The sequence below is a fragment of the Rhinolophus hipposideros genome (assembly GCF_964194185.1).
Source record: "Rhinolophus hipposideros genome assembly, chromosome: 19".
Lineage (NCBI taxonomy): Eukaryota > Metazoa > Chordata > Mammalia > Chiroptera > Rhinolophidae > Rhinolophus > Rhinolophus hipposideros.
This window is the reverse complement of record NC_138065.1, coordinates 30,801,424-30,826,562: the sequence shown is the minus strand read 5'-3', so window position 1 is coordinate 30,826,562 and position 25,139 is coordinate 30,801,424. Positions and strand designations below refer to the sequence as shown.

At 50.9% G+C, this 25,139-nt stretch overlaps 1 protein-coding gene across 1 annotated transcript; it reads left to right on the top strand.

Annotated features, from left to right (window-relative positions):
- Positions 1–5,005: 5,005 nt before the first annotated feature.
- Positions 5,006–14,993, top strand: BLACAT1 (BLACAT1 overlapping LEMD1 locus). The gene is made up of 2 exons (XM_081026485.1): positions 5,006–5,119; positions 9,000–14,993. The coding sequence occupies exon 2, from the start codon at positions 9,041–9,043 to the stop codon at positions 9,140–9,142; it is 102 nt and encodes a 33-aa protein (XP_080882611.1). The 5' UTR covers positions 5,006–5,119; positions 9,000–9,040; the 3' UTR covers positions 9,143–14,993.
- The last annotated feature ends 10,146 nt before the right edge of the window (positions 14,994–25,139 follow it).

Genomic DNA, 25,139 nt, shown 5'->3' with positions numbered 1-25,139 from the left:
ATGAGGAGAGAGGGAGGGAGGGGACAAAACAACCCCTCCACACCAATAGCCTGGCAGGGGGATGTGAGTAATACATGGCTGGTTCTGAGTGAGTGAGATCAAAAGCGAGCAGATACAAGAGGTTTGTGCTTCACCAACCAGACAGCCAGAGGCTCAATGAGACCTTTGTTACCCAGGCCCAAGTCAGGGTTGAAGGAATACCTGACCTCCCCTCTGCCCAGCCCACCCCCGACACCCACCGGGCTAGGGGAGGGGCACGTCAGGTCTTCACAAGTGAGTCCAGCTGAGTTGGGCACAGCTCAGACCAAGCAGTGGGTGGAAGAGGGAGGAGGCCTGCCCCAGTTGCTGGGGCATGGAGCTTCTGGGGGCAAATGGAGTGAGTGGCTGCCTGGAAGGCAGAAAGTGGCTCTTCGGGAATTGTGCAGGAGACTGCGATGGAGAGGGCGCCTCGCTGGGCCCACAAGGTGAGCAGCCCTTTGGACCCCAGCCCCTAGCCCAGTGTCTCTTGGAAGGGGACTGAGGGCATTCTGCTGGGAGCCCACGGTTTTTGCAGGTCCTAAGCCTGGGGTTTGGTGGTGCATGAGAGAGGAAGGAAAGGAGAACCAAAAACCTGGCTTTGGGACCAATGACCCAAAGTTCAGGTGGGAAGTTGGAGGATGTCCAGTTTGGCCCTAAGGTTAGACAAGACTGGTGTGTGTGTGCATGTCCGTGCGTATGCTCCCATGCTGTTGTGGGGGAGTGTGGGAAGCCAGCGAGAGTCCTGCAGAGCCAGTGAGCCTGCCCCTGAGGCTGAGAGTAGGGTTGAGGTGGGGGTTACAGCTGCACCCTGGCAGAGACAAGGCCTGATCTGTGCCTGGGGCCTCTTACCTTACGGTTCTGTTAGGGTAGGTTCTGTTAGGAGTACCCGTTCTGTTGGGACAGAGGTCAAGGCCAGGCTTGGGGATCTGAATTCCCTGGGGCTTCCCTAGCTCCTCTCCTCCAACACTGAAGCTTACCCACAGTTAACCCATTGTGGGAGAAGGAAGGAGAAGGAGACAGTCCTGTTTTCACAACGCATCTTTTCCAGGGGCCTGAAACCTTGGTTCTCCTTGACTCGGCTCTTCACCCTACTACTGGAGAGCCTGCCAATGAGGGAGGCAGAACACCAAACACCCCTCCTACAGCATCTCCCAGCGATGACTCCAAAGTTAGTTTCCCTCAACTGGTGGGGATTTCAAGCTCTGGCCCTTTTCCTGCCTCTATCTAGGTCTGAAGACAGAGGTCCCACTCCCCTCTAAACAATGTGAGGATGAGTCTAGTTGGTGACTAGCCAGACTAGTCTAAGAAGTGTGGGTCACCCCCCAACCTCGAGGGTACTCAAGAAACTTGTTCACCCCTCTAAAGGAAAAGCAGGCCCTTTTGTCTCTGCTCTCCCTTGCCCTCTGCTTCCTGTGGCTGGACTAGAAAGGGTTAAGCTTTGTAAGGTGAAAGCCTAATATGGGGCTGATCCTGGGCACTGGCAGCAGTAGCATTGAAAAAACTCCGGTCTATTCTCTAGGGGAGGGTGGTAGTTAAGGACCCTGGGTAGGGGGCTGGAGGCTAATTAAGGGAATTTGAGGAGGTCCTTTATGGCCAGGAAGCCAACCCCCCTCATACCCCCTCATACCCAGAGTGAGGCCCATTGTGTGGGAGCTTTTGTAGGCCAAGAAGTGGAAACTCATTACTGAGATGGCTTTAGTACTTCTGGGGCCAGGGCAGGTGGTGCGGGATGGTGAAAATGTAACCTGGGGGCCCAGTACCTCACTGGAGGCAGTGTGGGTGAGTGGGTGGGGTTGGTGGGAAGGGGAATGAGGGCATCCAAGGTGCCTGCAGCTCCCTGTGTCCTTTTGAGATTCCCGCCGCTGGACCCCCTCAGCTCTGCTATGGCCTATGGCTTTTCATTCCTATGTGATTGCTGTTCCAAACTCATGTAGGGCTAAAAGCCATGGGCTACAGTAAGGCGCCTACTCCTTCTGCAGCACCTGTGTCTCCCCTCAGAACCAGGCTAGGAGCCAGCCTCAAAGGGGACACGAGCTGGGGCTCTGCTTGGGGGTAGGGTATGCAGGGGATCTGGTCACCCAGGTCTAGGGCTAGGCTGTGTTGCTTTGGCCAAGTCACTTCCCCTCTCCGGAATTGGTGTCTCACTCTGAAATGAAGAGGCTGGAGAGGTGATTCCAGAGGGAGATTCCCTATGAGGATGGAAGGAGACATGCAGGTCTCTGAGTTGGTTCCTTCCCCTTTGCCAAGTTACTGAGGCCTGTCCCATGCTCAGGGATTGGGGAGCTGGAGTCAGGCGCATTGGGCCACGCAGCACTTGGACCTTTGCTCAGTACCTCTAGGATAGCCTCTGCTTCTTGACCTCAGCTCACTTTTCTATGGTCATCTCAAATCCTCAGCCTTTTCCCCAGAGACCTCCTCGCAACCTCTCCTTGGCTGAAAATGGAGAGCTTAGGCCGTCCACTTGGGGAGAGGAGGTTCATCAGAGTTGAAGTAGGAAGGCAGTTACTCCCTGTAGTCTGCTAGTTGAAGTTCAGAGTCCCTAACTCCTGGTCCACTACCATGCCCACGCATTTTCTCCCTCCTTCCTGGGTCTGCGAAAGACCTGCTCTCCCTGTTTCTTCCCGCCTGGCTTGCCACGCCTAGTCCTCTCCCACATCCCTCCATCCCAGCCATCCTGGAAGACTACAACAGATGGAAATAAAGCAGCAGAGGAAGCACCCTCCCCTCCCCTTCCCTTCCAGCCCCCAGTAGGCTTAAGACAGACCACCGAAGAATCAGTACTCTATTTGGTATTAAGAATCAGAAGGCAAGTTACTTATGTCTCAGAGCCCTTAATTTCTCCAGCCAACATCTACCTAGTGCCTGCTGTGTGCTAGGCGTGTGTCTATCCATCTGACTTGTCCTAACTCATTTACTTACAGAAACAACCCTTGAAAAAGGTATTGTTATTATCCCACTTTACTTATGGAAAACTGACACACAAGAGAGCTAAGACACTGGCCCAAGTTCACAGGGCTAGTAAGAGGCAGAGCTGGGATTTGAACCTGTGCTCTTACCACACCATGCTGGAGGTTGGGAGCTCGAACAAGCCAGGGAACTGGAAAGTGCTGTTCTCATCCTCGGAGTTGGCACCCAGTCCCTATTGGATGCAGGTCTACCAATTGGCCCCAGGGCCCAACTCAAATCACCCTTTGTCCTTCACTGGTTTTTCTTTTCCAGCAGGAGCAGAGTTGGGGGGCTGTGTGTGTGGGGGGGCAAGGGGCGGGGTGCAAAACAATAGGAGAAGCAAAGAGAAAGCCCAAGCCAGCTGGGTTTTTGCTGGGACTGATCCAAGCCACTTCCCCTCTTGTCCCAGCTCAGAACAGGGTGGAGAATATGCCAGGGTTTCTCACTTGCTCTCTGGGTTCTCAGAGGTGGCTAGCACCTTCTCCCACCTCCCTCCTTGTCCAGCTGCCGGCGCTCAGAATGAGCCTATCCTATTCCTAACCTGCTCTGAGGACTCCCAAGCTCCTGCTTTGCCTACCTTAGCTCCCGATTTCCTAGTTGGGAAGTAAGGTTAGAGCAGTGCCCCTTTCTGACACTGCAACTGGAATCCTATTGCACAGTTTGCTGGGAAGGCCCCAGCACTAGGCTGGGCCTGGGACCAACGGGACAGATGACCATTCCAGAGATTAAAGTTCAGCAAGGCAAGGCTTTGAGTAGGGGTTGCTGGATAGAAATTTACTGAAGGAATTGTGAACTGGGAGAAAAGGAGGGTAGGGTAAAAGTAAGTTGCCACAAATGGACAGAGCAAGCCCACAGCTCAGCAACTCACCTGAGACAGTCTCACCCTGCTGGGCCTAAGCTTGGGGGTGCTTCTGTGGTTGTAGAGTTGCAGTTCCTTTCTAGTCTTTGTCTCTTGGTCACTGCCAGTGGGGCAGGCCTGGAAGAGATATGCAATTATATAGTTCACACAGTTGTTGAATTGAATAGGCAAGCCGGCCTCATGCCCTCTTTCCTCGGACACAGATCAGAGGGCTGCATCTATCCTGCTCCCTGCTTGTATATAGATGAAACCTAAAATATTCTGAGCAATCTAAGTCATTTTTTACAATCCCCAGAGATAGCCTGCAGAAGTCCTCCCTTGGGAAAGTGGGCCCGTGTTTAACAACACTGAGATTCAAGTGAATCTCTCTGGTTATATTTGTTCTATTTTTCATGGAAATGGAGTTTGACTGCTAAAACTCCACCCCTTCCTAAAGGCAAAGACTATTGTGGGGAAAAAAAATATCTCTGTTCCATCTTTAGAAGGGAATAACACTAAAGTTTGACCTCTGGGGCGCTTCTGGCACTGACAGTCCAGACCACTGGGTTCCGAGCTCTGACACACTCAGTCATGCTTGTGATGACTCTTAGGGCGGGCCAGCCTCTGCCAAGCTGGCCTGGAAGACCTTGGAAGCCAGGGCTTAGGACGTTTCAAGACTATTGGTGTTCTTACACCTCCAGCTCCCAGGCATGATCCCCAAGTCCCTCAGGATCCCTAGTAAATATGTGACTGCCCTTGTAGTCTTGACAAGTAGGGGGAGCTTCTCCTCTCTGCATAGGTGGGCAAGCAAGAAATAGGGGGCTTAATTCTTGGGCAAGCCTTTGAAGGCAGAGAGGACATTGGCTGCAGATTTCAGGGTGCTCAGTAAGCCAGAGACAGGAACTGAGTCTCAAGCAGGCCAAAAATGAGTTAATTTCCTAGGAGAACTGGGGCTTCTCCCAGACTGGAGGCTTGTGCCCAGCTTTGCTGCTGCCAACACTGGGAAGAAGTCCTGGGATCTGTAGTTTGTGCCACCACCCACCCCTGGCCTTTCTGTTTATTAACACAGTTGTGGAGACTACAGTTCCCAGAAACCTACAGAGGCCAGGCTCTGGGGGAAGGGCTGGGTGTGAGGCTCAGTGGCGGCTGAGGGAGAGGGAGAGGGAGGAGGTGGGGAGAGAAAACCCAATTCACCCCCTTTCTTTCTAATTCCTCCTCTTGGTGTGTCTGCTCTAGCGCCCGAACTAATCCCCCAAATCCGGTCTCCCAGGCCGCAGCTGCTTCCCTTCGCAGTGATGAATGGCTCAGGGAGGGAAGGTGAATTCATATTTTAATTACTGAGGCGCGGTGCTAAGGGAGCTGGGGGGGAGGCGGAGGTCTCATTGTTCTGGAGGCTGAGGGTGCCCCTCCTCACTGGGTCACTTCTCTTTGGCCCTTTACCTGTGGTAGGAGGTGGGGCGGATTGAAGGGGGGGTTGCCTTGCTGGAAGCTACTCTGCTTCTGCTTTGGGAGGTGAGGGGATGGGGGGTGGGAGGGACAATATCGTTTTCCTGTTTGTCAGAGAATTCCTGGCATGTACCCACACTTGTAAATATTTTCCTACCCTTCCAATCCCCACTGCCGCCCACTTGGATGGAGGACATTGGCAAAATTTGAGACATCCAGGAGTTTGTGTCTGCAAGCCTGGAGCCCTGGCTTTCTCCTCACCTCAGTGTCTAACCTGCTCTGAGTCCCTTCTTCCTCCGGGTTCTTCCACGTGTTCAAATAAATGGACTCTGACCCACTGCCCCCTTTTCGCTAGAGGTGCTAAGGTTGGAGGACCCCGGAGGGTGGCAGAGAGACCAGATGTGGGGTGAGGACCAAGGGAAGAGGGCAGCAGGGAGGCTGGGGAACCTGGTGGCTTGAGATGATGATCTGTGGGTTGGCAGCTCTTCTGCTTGGCTTCCTCCAAGCTGGCTGGGCAGAGGGTCCTCCAAGCCCCACTCTCCAGGCCATCTTGGACCTGAGCTGGGGAAAAGCCAGAGGAGAGAATAGGGAAGAAATCAGGGAACAACAGCTTGCAGTCAGATGCAGCCAACTGTGGGGTAGCAGAGGTTTGTCCAGCATCTACCTTTCTTTCCTTTCTCTTCTGGGTTTCTGGAGGGCTGTTTTTCCATTCCTTATCCCCTCCTGAAAGTGGAAGTTGGAGGGGAAAGCTTCAGGGTAGCAGGAGAGGAGGGTAGGTTTCCATTGTGAGCACAGACGAGTGGAGAGTACGCCGACGTGCTGGTCCACTAGCTTAATTGAGACTCCAGGGCTCTCCATCTCAACATTCTCACCCTTTTCTCCTCAAGTAGAGACAGTAAGAGTAGGTTCATAGGGACCCAACTCCCACAGGGAGCCCTCCAGCTGGTGCTGAAGCACTCTGCCAAATGAAAGGACAGAGGCAGGGAGGCAAAGCAGAGAGGAGCAGAGACCACAGCGCTGGCAGTGGGGTTCCCCAGATACCTACTGCTGGGGCAGAGGGATTCGGAGAGGCGAGGAGGGGCCCGTAGCAGGAGGAACTCTGAAACGGGAAGCGATTCTCTGCTCCATGTCTCCCCAGTTCGGGGGCTGGCCAGGGAGCTGTGTGCCGTGAACAGAGCCCAGATGGCATCCAGGACTTGGAGTCAGGCACCTTGCAGTGAAGAACCTGTCAGGCCCTGATGGAGAATGTGGGACAACCAGAGCATTTCGGATCAAAGACCTGAGCAGAGTAACCAGGCTCTCCTCCTCTCTATCCTTAGAAACAAGGGCCCAGGCAGTCAGCTCTGGGAGATTGCAGACCTGAGCCCAGCTCTGAGTGACTTAACAAACCTTTCCTCCGCTGTATAGGTCCTGGCTCCTCCTACCCTGCCCCAGACTTCTCTACAGTGAGACCAAACCTCAGGATTTTCTCCCCTTCCCAAAGGAGCCCAGGAGGAATGGTCATGTCACGGGGCACATTTTGCTGTTTTAGAGAAAGAGCAGGCCTTAGAGGGGAGGTCGGGTAAAGAGGCGAGACATCTGCACCCTGGAAGCGGGTACCCTGAGCTGCACTGAGACTGGGGGTGGGTAGGAGTGGAGGAGTGATGATCTGAGCCTGGCTTCTTTTCCTTAGGAGTTCCTTCCCCAGATCTGCTTTGTTAATTTCTCGCCAGATATTTTCTCTGTGATCTGGGATAGTACCCTTGACACACATCTCCCAGCAAAGAAAGTGTACACATTACAATTACTCATTACAAGGAAACCCACCTGTTCCCCCTTCCTTCTTTCTGATCAGGCTAGGATTCCCAGTGCCCTTCCAGCCCTTAGGTTTGGAGTCTAAGTGTTAAACCTTGATTATCCTGGTACAATGAAATGAGGAAATGAAGAGCCAGAGGTGTCCAGCCACTTGCCCACTGTGACACAGTATGCCAGCGTCAGAGCCAAGAATAGAACCCAGGCCACCTAAGCCCAGTTTAGATTCCTGTCTCTCTAGGTTTGTCACGGGAGGGATCCAGAGATAGCTGCAATAGATAGATCTAGAAACATAGTAGTTGTGTCTCAGCTCTGTCTGTATATGTCCTGGAGAGTGCCTCTATGTATTCCAGGAGAGGGGGTGTGTGGGTGGTGCTGGAAACTGGGGGATTAAATAACCAGTCTACCCACCCATGCTGACTCAAGATGGGCCTCCTGCCCACCCAGCTGGCCATTAGAAATGCATTGCACCTATAAATTACAGTCATTAGCGGCATTGCCAGGACACTGAGAGGGTGAGGGAGGAGAGAATCCCGACAGGACCCGGCTCCACTGTTGGCTCTGTGCCTGGAAAGGACCTGCCAGCTGGGCCTCTGCTCCACCTCGATGGACGTGAAGGAAGTTTGTCCAAAGGAGCAAGGTTGGCCAGAGAGTCACCACCTGGGCCCTGCCAGGTTCCTCAAAGATGGTGGAAATATTTTGCAGGTGTGCCTAGCATTTGGGGCCTGGGACATCAAATACAATCTCTGTTGCAAGAGGGGTTGAGTCAGGCACATGCCTTATGCTTCCTTATTCCACAGCCCTCTGCCTCCTTCCGTCCTCAGTCCCCAGTGTTCTTCCGAGAGAGAGAGATAATTCAAACCAGGCCAAAGACGCGGGCCTGAGTTCCATGCAGGGGGCTTTCCTTTGGGCCCAGCTACTCTGCTTGAGCTGATGGGAATGCACCGCTGCTCCCTCCAGGGGAGGCCCAGGCGCGGAGGAAGGGCAGAAAGTGAGCTGGAGGGATCTGCAGATGGCTGAGGCCCTCAATGAGTGTTTGGAGAAAGGGATACTGTCACAGCCTGAGAGTGGATCTCCTGAAGCCCCTCCCCTCCCCAGTCAGACTGCCGCAGATACCGGAGGGCTCACTGCATCCTGCGCTGAGGAGCCATGTCAGCCAGAGGTGGGGGGCAACATACCCAGTGGGGCAAATCCAGCTTCAGTCTCTGCTTCACATTCATGCCAGGAAAGAAGCTACACTTTTATCCTTATGTCCCTAGCTTCCTACCCCTTTGCGCAGCATAGGTGCTCAATAAAATAGCCAGTTGGCGAAAGGACGCTCTGCTACTTTCGAGGAGGTGGCACTGCAATGTGTATTGCCCTGGGCAGTCAAAGAAAGTGCATTATGTCCCCTATAAACTTCCCTAAGGGTATCACAAACGGGCTGCTAGGGAAGGGAGGAACCCCGACTCAGTTCCAGGTGTCAGGGTAAGGCTATGCTGGACAAGGGACTTAGGTCCACAAAGTCCCGCATTCGGATCATCAGACCATGTGACCTAAAGGAATGAGTGCAACGCCCCACCCCAACCTATGGCACAAGCCAGAGCTTATTTTGAGTCAGCTTACTTCCTGTTCCCGAACCACAGGTGTGTGATGATGAGGTGAGGCAGAGGGGGGTGGGAGGGAAACAAAGATGGGTCGTCTGGGACTTTCTCTTTCCAATCCTGGACTCACCCAGGCTCCAATTTGAGGAATGACATCAGACCCACACACATCAGGAAACACCAAGGTTTCAGAGACAGTGTTTGGTGACATGATTCCTCCCCCAGTGGGTGTAAAAGGTCCAACGGCCTGGGCAGCCCCAGAGAGTCGCAGTGATTCCGGTCAAACCTGGAGGGCCTCTGGGTTCTCTTTAACCCCAGCTTACTTCTCTTTCTTGCCTTTCTCCCACCCCCTCTACCTCCCCTGCTTTTCCCTGCAGATCTTCTCTGGTGGTGAGGCGCCCCCAGCCTAGCCTAGGGCATGCCCCAGTTCACTTTTGCCTGCTTCTGTGGCCTCCACGGCTTCTGCAAGATGAAGAGAAAGAAGAAGGACGTTCACAGAGAGCAGGAAACAGCAGTGTGAGCAGGACCAGGGCCCCTTCTGCAGCCCCCAGCAGGTTCCAGACCTCAGGAGCCCACTTCTGGCTGAATCTTGGAGCAGGAAGTTTGGATTTGGCCGCTGCTCTTCTCAGCTTGACCTAACTGCATCTAACCTGAGGGCATCAACCTCTTGTGTGTCTGAGTCTCCTCATGCCCACATTTTTGGGCTTCTAATACCTGGAGACCTCCCTGGTGAGAGGTCCCAGCCACTCCAGGGGAAGCCCAGGACCTACCATTCGCTTTCCAGAGACTGAGAAGCCCCAGGGAGGTCCTGGGAGTAAAACTTCTTGCCCTGAGGGCTCCAGGACTCTTGTCAGGGTAACTCCTCCCCTGGGAGACATACTGCCTTGCTGTTGCTAAAAAGGAAACGGGCTTTCCTTTCCTGCCAGAGAACCTTCCAACAGTCCTGACCCTGGGGGAGGCCATAGCTAGGCTAGACCTGTTGGAGGTGAAGATGAGCCTCCTTCAAATCAAGCCCAGGATAATCTCTCCTGGGACCCCAGGACCTGAGGCAGGAGCCTCATAGCTGTGGGAGATGAGTCCTTTCCTATCCTTCTCAGCATCCCCCTGGGCCAGGTAGAGCCAGGCCTGAGGGAGGCAGGCTGGTTGTGAGTAGGATGACTGAGTGTGGGCTGTGAGAAGCAGGTAGCAGGCTGTGTCTTCCTCGCCCTGCTTTCCCCACACGCCAGGGAGCAGCCAGCCTTCCAGCCCTGGCCTCCCTGACCCATTCAGTTCCTCCATGCCTCCTTGGCAGCAGCACAGATGTAGGGGGCCTGTTCCCCTGGCCCTGACTCCCCTCATCAGGGCCAGACTAAGGGGCTCTTTTCTGGACGAAGCCATGCCCTCCGTGTATTCTGTCTCTGCCTCACCCACCTGCCTCTTCTCTTCTCAGAAGCCATAGAGGGAAATGCTTGCATGTGGTGCCTTTAGGGAAACCTGGGGGGAGGGATCCCTCTAAGACTTTCCCTGACTTTTTCCCTAATCTCCCCATCAACCTTTGGGGTCAGTCTCTGCCCCCACTCCCAGCCTATTTCCAGGAGGTAGGAAGCAAACAAAAGCCCATTTTCTTCTTTCCTCCCTCCCTTCCCCCATTTTGATATAACAGCCGTCTGTCACCATGCCTGGACCCCTCAGTTAGGTGCTAAGGGGTCATGCAGACAGCAGTGCCAGCTGCAGACACTTTAGCAGATTCTGTAGCGTTAGCAAGTCTGCTCTCTATTTCATCACAGGAACAGTACAGCCCAGGAGCAAAGTCAGGTCCCCTCTAGCATCCAGGCCAGAATCGCTTTTCTGACAGACAACAGGTGACCTGGGTAGAGGAGGTCAGGGCCCTAGGACAGAAAGAGGGACTGTGCACCCCTTTCCTTGGAATGTGGGATTCTCAGGGCAGTTAGGGAGGGCAGGCAACCTCTTCTGTTGATTCATCCAGAACCTGGGAGAAGCAAGGGCATATTCTATCCTGGCAGCCTTTGCCTGTCCAGATAATGCTCCACATTCAGGGCATTTCCTGGGTGTCTGACGGATTTGGTGGGATCCAGGTCATCTTTCTGAAGCTGGAGCACAGCTTAAGATTTCTGTCCTCCTGTCCTTGGTCCTACCCTCTAGCCCCAGCCTTCTACAATCTGTTATTTCTTTTTATATCCAAAGAATTATAAATAGAAGTCATTCCCTCAAGCAAACAGCAATAAAGGAAAGTGGGGTCACAAGGGACAGAAGAAAACTCCCTGGTTCTTCAGCCTCTTGTACAGCAGAGGCCTTGGATAAGGCAGAGATGTGCAGAAAAGCCTTGAAGGGTACCTTGATATAAAGTGGGAGACTCCATCTAATGGGCTAGTGTGTCCCTAGTGGTCTCCTGTGAGGCCACAGCCCCAGAGAAGTCACTCCTGTGGTGGAGGATGAAATTGTATCCCCGAGATTCAGAGGTGTTGGGTGTTATGTCCTGACCACACAGGCTCACCTGGAGGAAAGGTCAGGAGAGTGGAGAACATATGCGGGAGGGGTGGCGAATGAGAGCTTTCCCCCAGTGGCCTTGGCAGGGATGTCAGCTGCAGGGCTTTGGCAGTGAGCCTGTTCAGAGAGTTTCTTCCCCTGGGAGAACTCCCTTGGCTCTGGAGGGATACTGGATATCTTGAGCCCCAGCTATGGGAACATGGAAGAGGTCCCAAGGTCAAGGTATTTCTGAGTCGAGGCCCAGCGGTGTCTGCAGACAGCTACCCTTGGCCTCCAAACTGGTGGTCCTATCTCCATCCAAGGAGGAGGCCAGCACTGCAGCTGAGGTGGCCTGAGGAGGAGGCAGCAGCAGCTGCCAGCCAGATACCCCACATCCTATTGTCCTCGTTTCCTTCTCAAGGAAATGGGGACTTGGCTCCTCTCAGCATGGCAGGAAGCAGTCAGGAGACTTGTTCACACCTCTCTGCCCCTGGGTGAGCCCAGGACAGAGGTTTCATCCCAAAAGGCAGATGTGGCCCCAGTGTCTAAAGATCATGTGCCCCCTCTGACTTGTAATCCAGGTTTTCCTTCCTCCTGTTGTGTTGAAGGGCGTGGGTCTGACCTCCTTGTTTCCTGCCCTGCCTTGAGTCTCACCCCTTCCTTAGAGGTCAGGTCGGATCCTCTTGCCCTCCCTGTTTCTAATTCTCTTCATGGTTCCTTCCCAGACCCTTGAGGTGGTAACCAGGAGCCTTGGGTGTAGCAGGGGACACTTGAATCGGTGATTCTGAGAGGGCTTCTGGCCTCTTGTTTTTGCTGCCCGGCACTGAGTCCTCCTTATAGAAGGGTAAGAGGGGCCTCAGTTTTCTCACCTATAGAAGGGAGAGAGCGCCACACCCATTTCCCCTTTTGTGTGATGGGCTGTTAAATGAGGGATAAAGAGAAGTGAAGGGGACTGGAGGCTCTTGTGACTTACGTGTTGTCTGGGACCCTGGCCCACAGGACCCCAAGGGGCTTCTTGTCTCAGGTTAAAGTCTTGTTTCATTAGAATATCACTTCCTTCTCCGTTCCCAGGGGGGACTTTTTGAATGTAACATACAGGTCAATAGAAATACGCAGGGAGATTATTTTTGAGAAAAAAGCAATAATTTAACTGACTGAAATAGGACAACACAGCGGGATGCAAAGGGCCCTGAGCCAGGAACCAGGTCCCCTGGGCCCCGGCCCGGCTCAGGCCCTGATGACCAGGTGGCCTCTGAGACTCGCTTTTCTCAAGTACAAGGACTGGACTGTGCTCGTGTCCTCTAAGCCCCCCCAGAGACCCAGGGCTTCGTGGGTCTGGGAAGTTGAACCTCATTGTCTGTGTGTGCGTGGGAGGGGGGTTGAGGGCTGTGGAACAGAGAGGTTGCAGGTTTCCTGGGTCCCACTGGTATGCTCTGCTTGTGTAGCACACGTGTGCGGAGGATGGATGGGAGTGAGACAGTAAATTGAAGAACTGGGGGATAGTGAGAGGGAAAGCCAAAGCCCCCAGAGCTGCTGGAATCCTCCCCAGCACTCCTTGCACTTCTGCCTGCCCTCCTTCCTACAAGGGGTGTGAGTCTCTTGGCCTGGACTCCAACTCCAGGCCCTGTCTAGGCCATGACAAGTGCCACGTTTGTGTTCTCTCTCTCTCTCACACACACACACACACACACACACACACACACACACTTGCAGATGGGATTACCAGGGCCAAGTCCTTGCCCCAGTTATATAACCCATGGGCTTCCCTTTGCACAGATGCTGGTGAGCCCATCTCCGAGCTGACTGACCTGCCCCACCTCATTACCTTGCCTTCTGCAAGGGGGAAGTGCCTCAGGCTGCAAATGTGCACTTTGCCCAGTGGTTTGGGATGTGCTGGTGGTGGGATGGACCGTCTTTGGGGGAAGAGCTGCAGCCCCCAGTTTCCCAGCGCTCCACCATGGCTGACTCCTGACCTTGGCAGCTTGCTTCCTCTCTTCCAGCCTCTATAAAAGTTGAAGAGACCCATTCCCTCCTCAGAAAAGCATGCATTGCAAGGGCACATTGTATAAGGTGTGCCACATGTGGCTTGAATTTTTGGAGACACTCAGTTTATAACAATGAAGATGGGCTTTCACCAGAGAAGGAAATCTCTGGCTGCTGCATTTGGTGGGTTCCTTGCAGACTGGTCCAAAAAACCTGGTGTTCACCCTGAAGGTGGCTGCTGTGCCCAACAGCCCCCATGGGGCTGACAACACCACCAGAACCAAGAATCAGAATCTGTCTCCAAAGAATGAATGCTCTGACATGAAAGCAAGAACAAGAGATAGCCCTCTCCCACCATCACCCTGTCCCTAATACAAACGGGCCCTAAGGCCATGTTGCTGAACAACCTAGGATCAGGGAATGTGGCTTATCAGAGTGAACTGCCCCCCCCCACACACACACATCCGCCCCAGGTTGGTGCCCACTGTGTTGGGCTGTCTGGCTAGTCCTGCCTGGGCGCCCTTCTCTAAATTCCTGTGGAATCAGACCGTGAAGAGGAAACAGAAGCTTTGACCATTCACACAGGAGCCCTGGACGTCAGGACCACACACAAGGATGGTGAGGAGAGGGGCTCGGGGCATCCCTGGAGAAACTCATACTGAGGAAAAAATTCCAAAAAGCCGGGAACCCCCAATATTGGGTAGCCCAGGCTCTGGAGTTCCAGACTTTCCTAATGGGCAGGCTTCCCTCTTTCCTCAACTCATTCCTGTGTTCGGAGAAGGAAGAAGCAGAGGAAAACTGGAGGGGGAGATGGCAGGACCCACAGAAATCCTCAGGACTCTCCCAGCCTTTGTTGCCATGGCAACATTGCTATTTTTATCCTGTTGTTCATGGTGCTCAAAGCTCTGACTTTCTCTTTTCCAAAGAAGCCAGGCTGGCTTCTGCCCTCATCTTTCAGTGCAGTACCTTCTCCAAGATGCTGTGAAGGAAAAAGAGTAATAGAGGAAAGGGGAACCCACTGCATCACCCCTCAACCAGGGGAACTGTTTGACAGAGGTTTGCCTCTGCACTTTTGAGCCTTTGGTTTTCCAGTTGGCTTAGGTACTCAGTTTCATATTTTCAAGGAGATCACAACTCCCCATGGTCTCCCTGAGAGGCTGCTCCAGAGAAAAAAGGAAGAGGTACCACTCAACATGAGTTTTCCCACGCAGCTATGATATGAGCTGCTGCCCTTGTTGGTTCTAAAGAATGTCCTACTGGTACAAGCCAACCCCTGGTCCCTTGAAAGGAAATAGACAGCTAAGTTTGGTTAACAATCAGATACACTTAACATCACTGGGGAATCTAGACTAGTATGTCCCATTCTTCTGCCCCTCCACCAAAAAACTGGGGCAACTGGGCTTCATGTATTTTTCCGGTCTTTATGCTCAAAGCAAGTTAGCATTCTCCAGGCTGGAGAGCAGACTCCTGGATTCCTCTCCTTTCCTAACCTGTAGACAGCCATATTTCTCCGCAGGGGCTTGAGGTGAAGCCGGTTTCATGAAAGGATTTCTTCGAGCTGGTCATTTTCTGTCCCACATTCTGGTCCTTTCCCTATGTCCCCACTTTCACTTCAGTAGCAAGGCACCCCTGAGAGTGAATGGTGCTAACATTCCCCACCTATACGCGCTGATGGTCAGTGAGATGTGAACCCAGCAGCTGTGGTGATTCATTGGTGTGTAGTATTTCAGGCATGTCCTCCAGACCACGACCCTGAAGATAGGTCCAGGTCTTAACCCAGGAAAGTAGCAGTCATTGGGTTGGACTCCTGCATTGAGCTTCTACCTTAGCTGAACTGACTCCTGGATGGCTAATTTTTCAAGGGTGGCTGGGACCCATGTATTAAGCCTCCACTTGGTTTCATTTTGGCTCAAGTTGCACGGTTTCCCAAATCTATGCACCTGGAGTAAGCACTTTTCTGGTTGCCTCTGAAAAGCATGCCGGCAAATGCTGCTCTGTTAATTGCTGTAATAAACAGACTTTATTATATCCCTTTGTAGTAAACGAATTATGTTGTCAGGGTAGATGGGGCATTCGTGTTTATTTTGCACTGATACACTGCAGCAGCAGCAGCTAAACATTTCCACTAACCCTGCTGGGAAGAGGAGGAAGAATGAGACTGGGAGGAAGAGTCTGGAGCATGAACGTAAAGTGAGGTGAAGGGGCCTAGGAGGGTGCTTCTGGAGACACACTGAGCCCCTGGAGCTGTGAGCCTCCCCTGTGCTATCTATAAGTTGAGGGAAGGCCGGCCTCCTGCCTCCTGGCATCACAGAGAAATAGTGGCATAAATCTGGCTGGAGGAAATTGGGTGGGGAACACGGAAAGTGGTTAAGGACTACAATATGATCACATAGCCTTAAAGGTACTTTTATTTTTTACAGAAAGAAGCCCAACCTTTAGCAAGGCTTCTCAGGACTATTGAGAGGACAAATGGGAATTTTCAGACTTAAAAGCAGGAAAAGATGCTATAAGATAGCATAATACTAAAGACAAGAATTATTCTATCACATGGTATGTGACTTATCAATGAAACTCTTTAAAAAGAATTATAACTCCACTTTGACTGGAGGGACAGAGATTCCACATCATCATCACCCTAGAGAGCGAGGGCCCTCAGGTCTAGCCCCAGGGCCAGCCTCCTGGACGATGGAGTGGTTTGGGGCAGGATGAGACTAACATGCCACACACCGCTCTATAGTTGAGAGCAGTGGATTGACTGCTCCTGAGGGGCAGTGCCCCTTTTCCCAATTCAGCCACCATGGTGCCTAGCACATAAGCACTCGATAAGACTCCATTAAATGGTCTAGGGCAGATAAGTGCTCCACACTTTTCAGTCTTCAGGAGTCGTTTGGGATGCCTGCCCCTAACCCTTCTGCTGTCAGCCTCAGTCCTCACGTTCTCATGTGGGGGAAATGTGTGCTGTGTACTGCTGTCAACTCAATCCGTTCTGTGAATATTGAGTCCTGATTGTGCAAAGCCCTGTGGGAGGAGCTGCGGGAAAAACACAGGGAAATCAAATATTGATTTCCTCTTGAGGAGCTCACAATTTAATAAAAAGCAACACGCCAAGGCTCAAAAGATGCAAGATGCCTTAGATAGAGAACAAGCAAAGTGCTTTGAAGCTTGAGGGGCCTGAGAGCACAACTGGAAAGTGGGGAGGGATCAGGGAAGGCTTCACAGAGGAGATGGAATTTGAGCTGAGCCTTGAAGGACACAGAGGAAAGTAGGTTCAAAGAACAGATCCCAGGCACCCCTCCCTCCTCTTTTCCAACATCTGCAGACAGAACCAGCAGTGACCTTTCAAGCAGGTGTTATATGCAACCTATTCTGTCACATGGGGTCCTCTGGCTCCCAATTTCCTCTCTCCAGGAGTCCGACACCTGAGATTTCATTAGTGCTTCCTCTCTTTTACTTTAGGCTTTGATCCCCTGAGGCTCTTGTCATCCAGGAAGGAGGCAAACACTGGGAAATTAGCAGGCATTTGCCCCCTAGCATCCATGACTACAGCAGATTCCCTCCCTGTAGCAGGTTTCATTAGTATGGAGGGGAAAAAGCATGAGTGCATTAGTGGGCCTCCTGGGGTGGGAGGCACCTTCTAAGGAAAGGAGGCAGAGAAAGGTGGAGCTGGGAGCTCTGACAATGAACTTCCCCTATCTCACAGCTCTGCCTGGCCAGAACAGTGCATACATACTTATGCTCCTTCACTCTCCAGACCTCCTCCCTCCTTTCTCCTTCCTCTTCCTTTCTCCAGCTACCTTTTCCCCTCCCCTCCTTCCAAATAGACAGTCAGGTAACGTCAAAAACATCATATGGTGTCCCACCATGCCCCAGTGCACTGCCTGGGTCCCTAAGACGGGGGGCAGACACATGGGCTGGCACTCCTAAAGCTGCTGTGTTTCTGTCCCAGCTTTGCCCCAGCTAAGATGCTGGCTGCTGTCCAGATAGGCAAGTGACTTTGTCTGATCTCAGTTTCCCAGTGTAGAATGGATGGGTGTCCACCTCTACCTCCCTTCCTCTCCACTGGCTGCGGAGAGCACAAGACTTGGGTTCTGATCTCACTTCTCATGACAGAGCTGTGGCAGCCTGGAGAACTCACGTATCTGCCCAAACCTCTGACTCCACATGTAAAATGCAGATAATGATGCCCACCCACTAGTTTTCGTGAGGATCAAGTAAGATAGTATGTGCTGAAATGCTGACTTTGCTCAGTGCCTGGCACAAAGCAGGGTTTCAATATGAGTGCATCGAAAGGGTTACAAGTGGCACGGAATTCTGCGGATTTGACGTGTTGCACTGCCTCTAGCACAATGCTGTGCACATGACAGAGATTCAGGAAACAAGTCAAATTGAATTGAAGACAGGTGTGGAGATGGCAGGAATTATTAAGTTAGCTCACCTGTGTCCTAGATAACTTCCTTTCTCAGGTAACAGACAAGATGTAGTGCATAGATATGTTTGTCCCTGAACGCACTGTTGTGTGGTGCGGTGAAAGTGAGCTGGGGTTCCCCTAACTTCCGGTTCTCCTGGCCAGCTTTCCCGCTCCCTGGCCCCCAGCCCACCCGGCCGGCTGGCTGAGCGCTTTAGGACAAGTCACTTCGCCTGCTCCGCTTTGGGGAGCATCCTGCAGGCGGCGCTCTCCCAACATCTCAGCCTCCGCAGAGTTGAGCGAGGGGGGGATGGGAAGTGTGAAGGCAAAACAGGCCCACGCATCGCTCACATATTTACATCGGGACTGTCAAAACAGTTATTTTAAGTCTGGTTCCGTCTGCTGTGCTGCGGGTTTACAATCCGCAGGGTGCGGGCGGCGCGGGGGCTCCCAGAGCAGTGGGTGGACACCGTCTGTGCTTGCATGGGCCACTGCCTCATCCTATTGCCACTTTGCACCTAGCTTTGGGAGCTGCGGGAACCACTGGCGCCGGCCCGCGCTACCATTCCTGGCTCTCTCGGTCGCCAGGGCAACGTGCATCTCATCCCAGCCAAGATGGAGAGGTCCTGTTTGTTATCAATGTACGGGGAAAGGAGATTCCATGACTGGTCCCATGCCCGATCACTCTCAGTCTGGAAGTTCTCTGTAGCGTACCTCCACAATTCCTAGCTACAACTTCTGTTCATTCCATCTCTAAAGCAAGGTTTCATGGACTCCAGATCTGGGTCTGACTTTGAGGACCAGCTCCTCACCCCACACAGCTATCCACACCGGCAGCCCTTCCCGGAAGGGCAGGAGCTGGGCATTCTTCAGGAACTGGTCAACGTTGGGGTAGGCCTGAAGCTGAGGACCCTGGGTCTGCAAACAGTGGAGAGAAAAATGAACAGCTCTAAATATCAGGGGTGGCAAGAATGAACTTTTCCCTGCAAAATGAGGGGCCCGAGGGTTTTGGGCCCGAGGGCCCTCATGACGCTTCTTTCTGGCTCTCTTGCTGGCTCAGGGGCAGTGGGATTTGAGACAGACGCTGGCTGGCCCTGCTGCCATTAATATGTGTCCCAGCCCTGTCCAATGTCTGCTCTGTAACAAGTAGTGTTTCGGAATGTCACCTCTGTTAATGGGGAATCGGCACCTGTGCACCGCCAGAACCACCTTTCTGTCTTCATTAGGCAGTCCACAGCCTGGCTGCCGGCCACCCTCGCTGGGTGACAGATGACGGGGACAAGGAGCGAGAGCAGCAGCCTCCTGCTGTCCAGGATTCATTCCCAGACAATGACTCCAAATGCCCATCCCTCCCCCCACCTAATGGACAGCTGAAAAAAGATGCCCTACTAGAGCAAGCTGCTGCAAGGACAGATGATAGCTAAAAATTGCGCAAAGGAGAGTGAAGGAGACATTTCTGGAAACAGCCACCTTCCTAGCCACTGTGGTCTCCAGTCTAGATTGCATTTGGGGGCATCTTCCTCCTCCCCAGCCCAGCTATCTTCACAGGCCACCTTTTATGTCTCGCCTAATAAATCTACGCACCACGCAAAAGTCAGAGGATGAGGGCAGAACAGCATTCTAATTCCAGATATCCCTCTAGCTGGCTCTGTGTATTGCATCTCAGCAAAATCCTGTTCCTTTTGAATCTCAGCCCTCCTATCCACCGGAGACAAAGGGGCATTGAGGTGAGCCACGCCCCAAAATGGCATGAGACACTGACATGGCTTCAGAGGACCCCTGCTATCATGATCAAACATCACCATGGAGACCATATTCCTCTGATTCAGTTCAGTGACTCCACCCTCCCCCAAAGGCTGTGTTAAATAGTTTGGCATCTCCTTTATCTCCTCCAGCTGGACCCACAAGTGGCCTTCTATACTGTCGACATCAGGGGTGTCCAAACTGCGGCCCCCATTTTTTATTGGCCCACAGCAAATTCCAAAAATATATTTAGTTTACTTAAATAAACCAGGTGAGGCAATGGTACTTCACCCCGAGTAAGTGGCCCGGCTGTTTGTGTATTTTACCGCATATGGCCCTTGGTGAAAAACGTTGAAAAATGTTTGGACACCCCTGGTCTACATGACTGGAGGTGGCAGCTGGGTGATGCCAGCTTTGGAGGGCTAGGGGCAGTGGTGATGATAACTTGGAATTTGCCCAGGGCAACTGTCTGATCCAGAAGCTGCATGGACAGTTAGTTTCTGGACTAGGCCTGGTGATTGAAGTGGCTTCACTTTGCCAGGCCCTCACTTTGAAAGGCTGTGAGGGGGCCACCTAAGGGTTTGGGCTTTTCTCATCTCTTCTCTTTCCTGACTCAGTGAATGGCTACCTTGTCCACCTAGATAGATAACCATCCTTCAATTCAAGCCAGAGAATCACCCCCGTACTTTCCATCCCATGTCTGATCCATCACTAAGTCTTGTTGGTTCTCCCTCCTAAATCTCCTCATATCTACTGATCTCCGTCTCTGCTGCCGCCGCCTTAGTCCAAGCCATCACATTCTCTAAAATTTCCTCTCCAGTGTCGTCTCTACCACCTTCTCACTCACATTCTCACTCCAGCCGTCCTGACTTTCTTGTTCCAAAAGCACAAGCATGACCACCCCTGACAGCCTAATCTAAATGAGACGCCTGCCTCCCAAGGCCTTCTCTGTCATGTTACCACATTTTGAAATTTTCTCGTTCACTTCATTTTCTTGTTTGTCTGCTTTCCCCTCCAAGGATGTAAGCTCTAGGAAGGCAGGAACCCCACCTGCTTTATTTACTGTTAAATCCACAGCACTAAGAACAGTGCCAGGCATGTGATAGGTCTCAGGAAATATTTGTTGAATGAATGAGTGAGTGAATGGATGAATGGTTTGCTACAACCTAATGATACCCTTGTACCCAGTCGTGTGCCACTCCTATCATTCTTTCCATAGCATCTATTCTAAAGGCATCTTTCTCAAACACAAATGTCATGTCACCCCCTGTTCAAAGCCCTTTGGTGACAGGCAAAATGTTGACAACTGTTGAAGCAGAGTGAAGGATATGTGTGGATTTCATTATACTTTCACTTTATTTACCTATAATTTACTTCAGCTTAAAACTGTTTAAAATAAATTGAGTTTAAAATGTATGGAAACAAACAAAAAAAACACCACCAAACCTCCAGCAGCTCCCACTATCTTCAGGATAAAGCCTGAGGGCCCCTTCTCATGCTTCCAGGTCCTTCACTGACTGCCCCCGCCCCTCGCCAGTCACCCCATTGCTTTACACACGCAGAGGATCCCCAGGAATCATCCACACTTCTTCTTAGTACCAGGAACAGTTAGAATTCTCTGGAACAATTGTTTGGTTTTGATTGTATGAGTATGGAATGGTAGATTTTGTGTGTGGCTGCTGGAAAGCTATGTCACATTGGAGACCCTCCTGCAAGTACAGTAAACATATATATATATATATATATATATATATATATATAAGTCATTAGGGTTTCCATCTCTCTTTGCTCCGTTCTTAGCTTCATTTCATGCTCCCACTTTTTCTTCTTTTGCCTCCACTTTGGTTATGCTCCTATGGCTGTCCTCAAACCCTTGTGGGTACAGCATCTCCTTTAAGCCACGGGAATTCACCTCTCCTGGTCTAAGGACAGGAATGGGTGTCCCGCCATGCTGTCTCCGTCTTCATTTGTCTAGTCTGTCATTAAATTTAGTTGCTCCTTTTACTGAACAACACTGTCCTCTTATTACAATGTGAAAGCCCATTCCCTCCAGCACTTTCTCTCTCAAAAGTTCCAGGAAAAGCAGTTCCCTGACTGGTCTTTATAGGAGGACAAGCTACTCTCAGTTTCCCTGAGCTCACAGAGAAATGTGGGCTACAATACTGAATGCATTGGGGAGATGTCCCTATCACACCTGTGTCCCCTCCCCACTAAGAATCTTAGGATAGAACCCTAGTGCCACAGCATCGCAATGGAGCTTTGTCACAGCTCACACTGTGAGCATTTACCATGGGCACTTACTGAAAATAGTGTTTTAAATACTCGAGATACATTAACTCAGTCCTTAATAACTCAAGGAAGAATGTACTATTATTATTATTATTATTTTCCCCTTTTACATATGTGAAAGCCAGGGAGGGCCCAGGGTAACAGCTTATAGTAAGTGGCAGGTCCAGGATATAAATGGAGGCAGTCTGGCCCCAGAGTCTGTGCTCCTAACCACCCTGCACTCATCTCTCAAGGTCCTCTGAGGGGTTCTGAGCTCCTGGTTGAGACCCTGGCTATCCAAAGCCTACTGTATTCCTTCCACTGCTGTTCATGATTGTCTCACAGAAAGATGAGGGCAAAGGACCGACCCACCATATCTCCCTCCCTGCTGGTGTCTCTTTCCCCGATACATTTTCCCTGCACAGTCAAATTAGTCTTCCTGGTGGCCTCGCTGTCATCCCTGAGCACCCTCTGTCAGAGGCCTCAGACGGGACAATCCATCATTGGCATCAGAGGGTCACAGAATGGGAGGCTTTTGGAGGCAGAAGGGATCTGGGAGCCTACACCTTAACAGCCGATTCTAAGGCTCGCGAGTTCAACCCTATCCATCCACTTCCCTAAAGCAAATCCTTTGCTAAAGACTGGTCTCGTCGTCTCTGTTCCTCCCACTCCGAGCTTTTGTTTATGATGTGCCCTTGCCTAGAATGCCCATCCTCCTGCTTCCTGCCTATTCAGACATTACCTTTAGGTCCCACTCTGAGCTTCCCCTCCCCCAGGAAGCTTTCCCTGAACACCTCCAGCCCCCAATCAGTGGTGAGTTTTTTTCTCTGCTTCTGAACTTCTGTGCCATTTATGGGTACATGATGTTGGTATTTGATCATGAATTTTGACTTCTTACCTTTTCCCTTGTGTGTTTATGGTTTGTTTCTCCATCTAGAATGTAATTCCTTTTAGGACAGAGACCACATTTTAGATGTGTTTCTGTCATCCACAGATTATCCAAAAGCTCTTGCCTATGGTTTACGCACATTAATCTCTGTGAGCAGGACCTACTGGACACCAAGAAGGGAGCCCTCAAAATCATCATTTGTAAGTATCTAAGGTTTGGTTTGTCTTCATAACAGGACTAGAGACTAGACCCTCTTTGGTTTTAAGAGCAGCACAGAAAACAGGGTAGATGGGTAGCTTCCTAACTTTGTGTAGCAGTGAAATTATTCCTTTAAAGGCAATCTTCACAAGAGCACATTCAATAAAGGCAGGTGGGGGTGGTGTTCTGGCTGCCCAGAGCAGGGCTGCCTGAGCCCTCACCTCTCTATGGCAGCTCGGAGGAAATCTTGGGAAACCACTAGGGAAGATCACATCTTACTTGGCATAAGAATTTACTGAATTACTGGGTTACTAAGAGAAGAAACTATATGCACTCATTTTATTAAAAGCATATTTTTTGTTGTGCTTATAAAATGGCAATTAACTGACTTTACCCCTTGGTTTCCTACAATTTTGTTTTTATTTTTTTCTCCATTAACCTTGTTCATGCCTTATTCTCCTGAGGAGAAGCTTTTGCCAGAGCCCTTGCTGCATTTGATTAAACGATCCCTTCACTCTTCTGTTGTCCCCATTAAATGGGTGTCTCCTTGAGTGCAGACGCTCTGCTTTATTCATTGTCTCCCCTTCAGCCTGACCAGGACATAGTAGGTGCTCAGTAACTGAACTCCCAAGGGTTCTGAGTCTCTAGTTACACGGCCAAGTCTCAGTGAGCCAAAGCCACCTAGTGGCCTCTGTGGGTGACCCACGCTGAACTGGAATGTGGACTGACTTGACCCTGCTGCTCCCTTGCCTGCTCCCCGCTTCTCCTGCCCAGCTGTCATGGGCTCAGAGAATATTAGTTAGAATATTAAGAAAGATTAATTAGGAAGGAAAATTTGCTCTAAAAGGTGTAATTAATTCCAGAGCCAAATAGAAGAGCATTATGGATTATCTGCATTGCTGCTGCCTTCACGTAGTGTGCATAATCGAGGGCTGACTAGACAAGGACAGAATAATTTTTTAAGTGTCAGTGCTGTGTAGGTCCATATGGTTCCCTAGGTAAGTGGGCTCGTGGCTGAAACAAAAGGTTTAGACTGAGGTGGGGCCTATGTAAGTGAAGTAAAGAGGAACCATCCAATCAGATATCCTGCCCTGGTTATTCTAGCTCCTAAGTCACTCATGAATCATGTGTCTTCATCTCCAGCCTTCCCCCAAATTGGCGTAGTCCAAGTCTGAATCGATTGTTTTGGACTATAGTAATAACGCCCCCAACTTACCTCCAGACTCTTTCCTACCAACTCATTCTCCACTCAGAATAAAACCTACATTGTTTCAAATGCAAAAAACGCACAATTCTCCATCCAGTGTCAAACATAAATTTAATCATGCCATGTCTCACAAACTTCCAAATGAGCCTAGAGTTGAAAGGTCAACCCCTTAGTGTAGCCCACAAGATCCTTCACAAACTGGCCCCAATCTACCCACCTGGCTCATTTCCCTACTCTATCACCAGACTCCTACAATGGTTGTCCCCAGTCCCCCGTTATGGGGCCAACTCTTACAGGAAAAGAGCATCCTTGCCTTCATGTAGGAAAGAATTCAAATGTGAGTCAATATAGAGTTTAAAGTAAAAGTAAGTTTATTTAGTAGAGAGTAAGAAAATGAAGTCCACCCCGTAGACAGAAAGTTTCAATGACTAGTGGAAGAGACACTCCCTCCATCCCCCGGGGAAGGGTTTATATGTGTTTTCTGCTTCCATGAAAAATTCATTGGTATGGGGAGAAAGGAGGTTAGAAGAACAATGGTAAGTTTAACTTTAACTTCAGTGAGATGCAAGAAGAATAGGAGCAGGTTTGTCTTTAACTCTTGTAAAGCACAACCTGTGTTTTCTTTCCATGGGCTTCACTGCAGGGAGGGTCCTAATCGAATCTTAGTCTTCTGGAGAGACTGCTCTGTGTTATTGATTAACATCGGCCTGAGTTCTGGGTCTTGGAGCATGTAGGCAGCAGGCTTGGAATCCAACCTATTATTTCCTTCTTTTTTAAAAAATAGTCCTCATGCCCCTTCCCTATATTACAACTATTGCCAATTGTGGACCTGTCAACCTAAATGAAAATTTCAATCCTTGGGAGCTTCCAATTCTAGACTCCTGTAGCACTCGGCTAACAGCTTATCTTATTTTCTAGTTTTGTAATTGTTTGTTTTCTTTTGTCTTTAGGGAGGCAATGAGATCCTTAAGAGAAGGACTGTAGCTTTGGCATCTTTGTATTCTCTTCTATTTCTCCCTAATTTAGGCCAAGCAGAATGTCTGCCTCATAGCAGATGATTGATCAATATTTGTTGAAAGAAATTGGTCAGTTAATGGTTTCAACAGCGATACCAATCGAAGTAGCTCACTGAAACCTAAACTTCTTTTTCTCTCCAGTCAATAGTCAATGCAGCTTTAAAAAAAAAAATCAATGCAGCTTGAAATATCTGGGAAAATGCCTCAGTTCTGCACTCCCTTTTGCCTGCCTAACTGAAGCTCAGAGGCACGTGGCTTCAGGAGGCAAGTCGCAGGAGAATGGCAAGTAATGCAGACCTCAGCCTGGCAGCTGCTGATCTTTGCGTTAGTTGATTTCCCCCT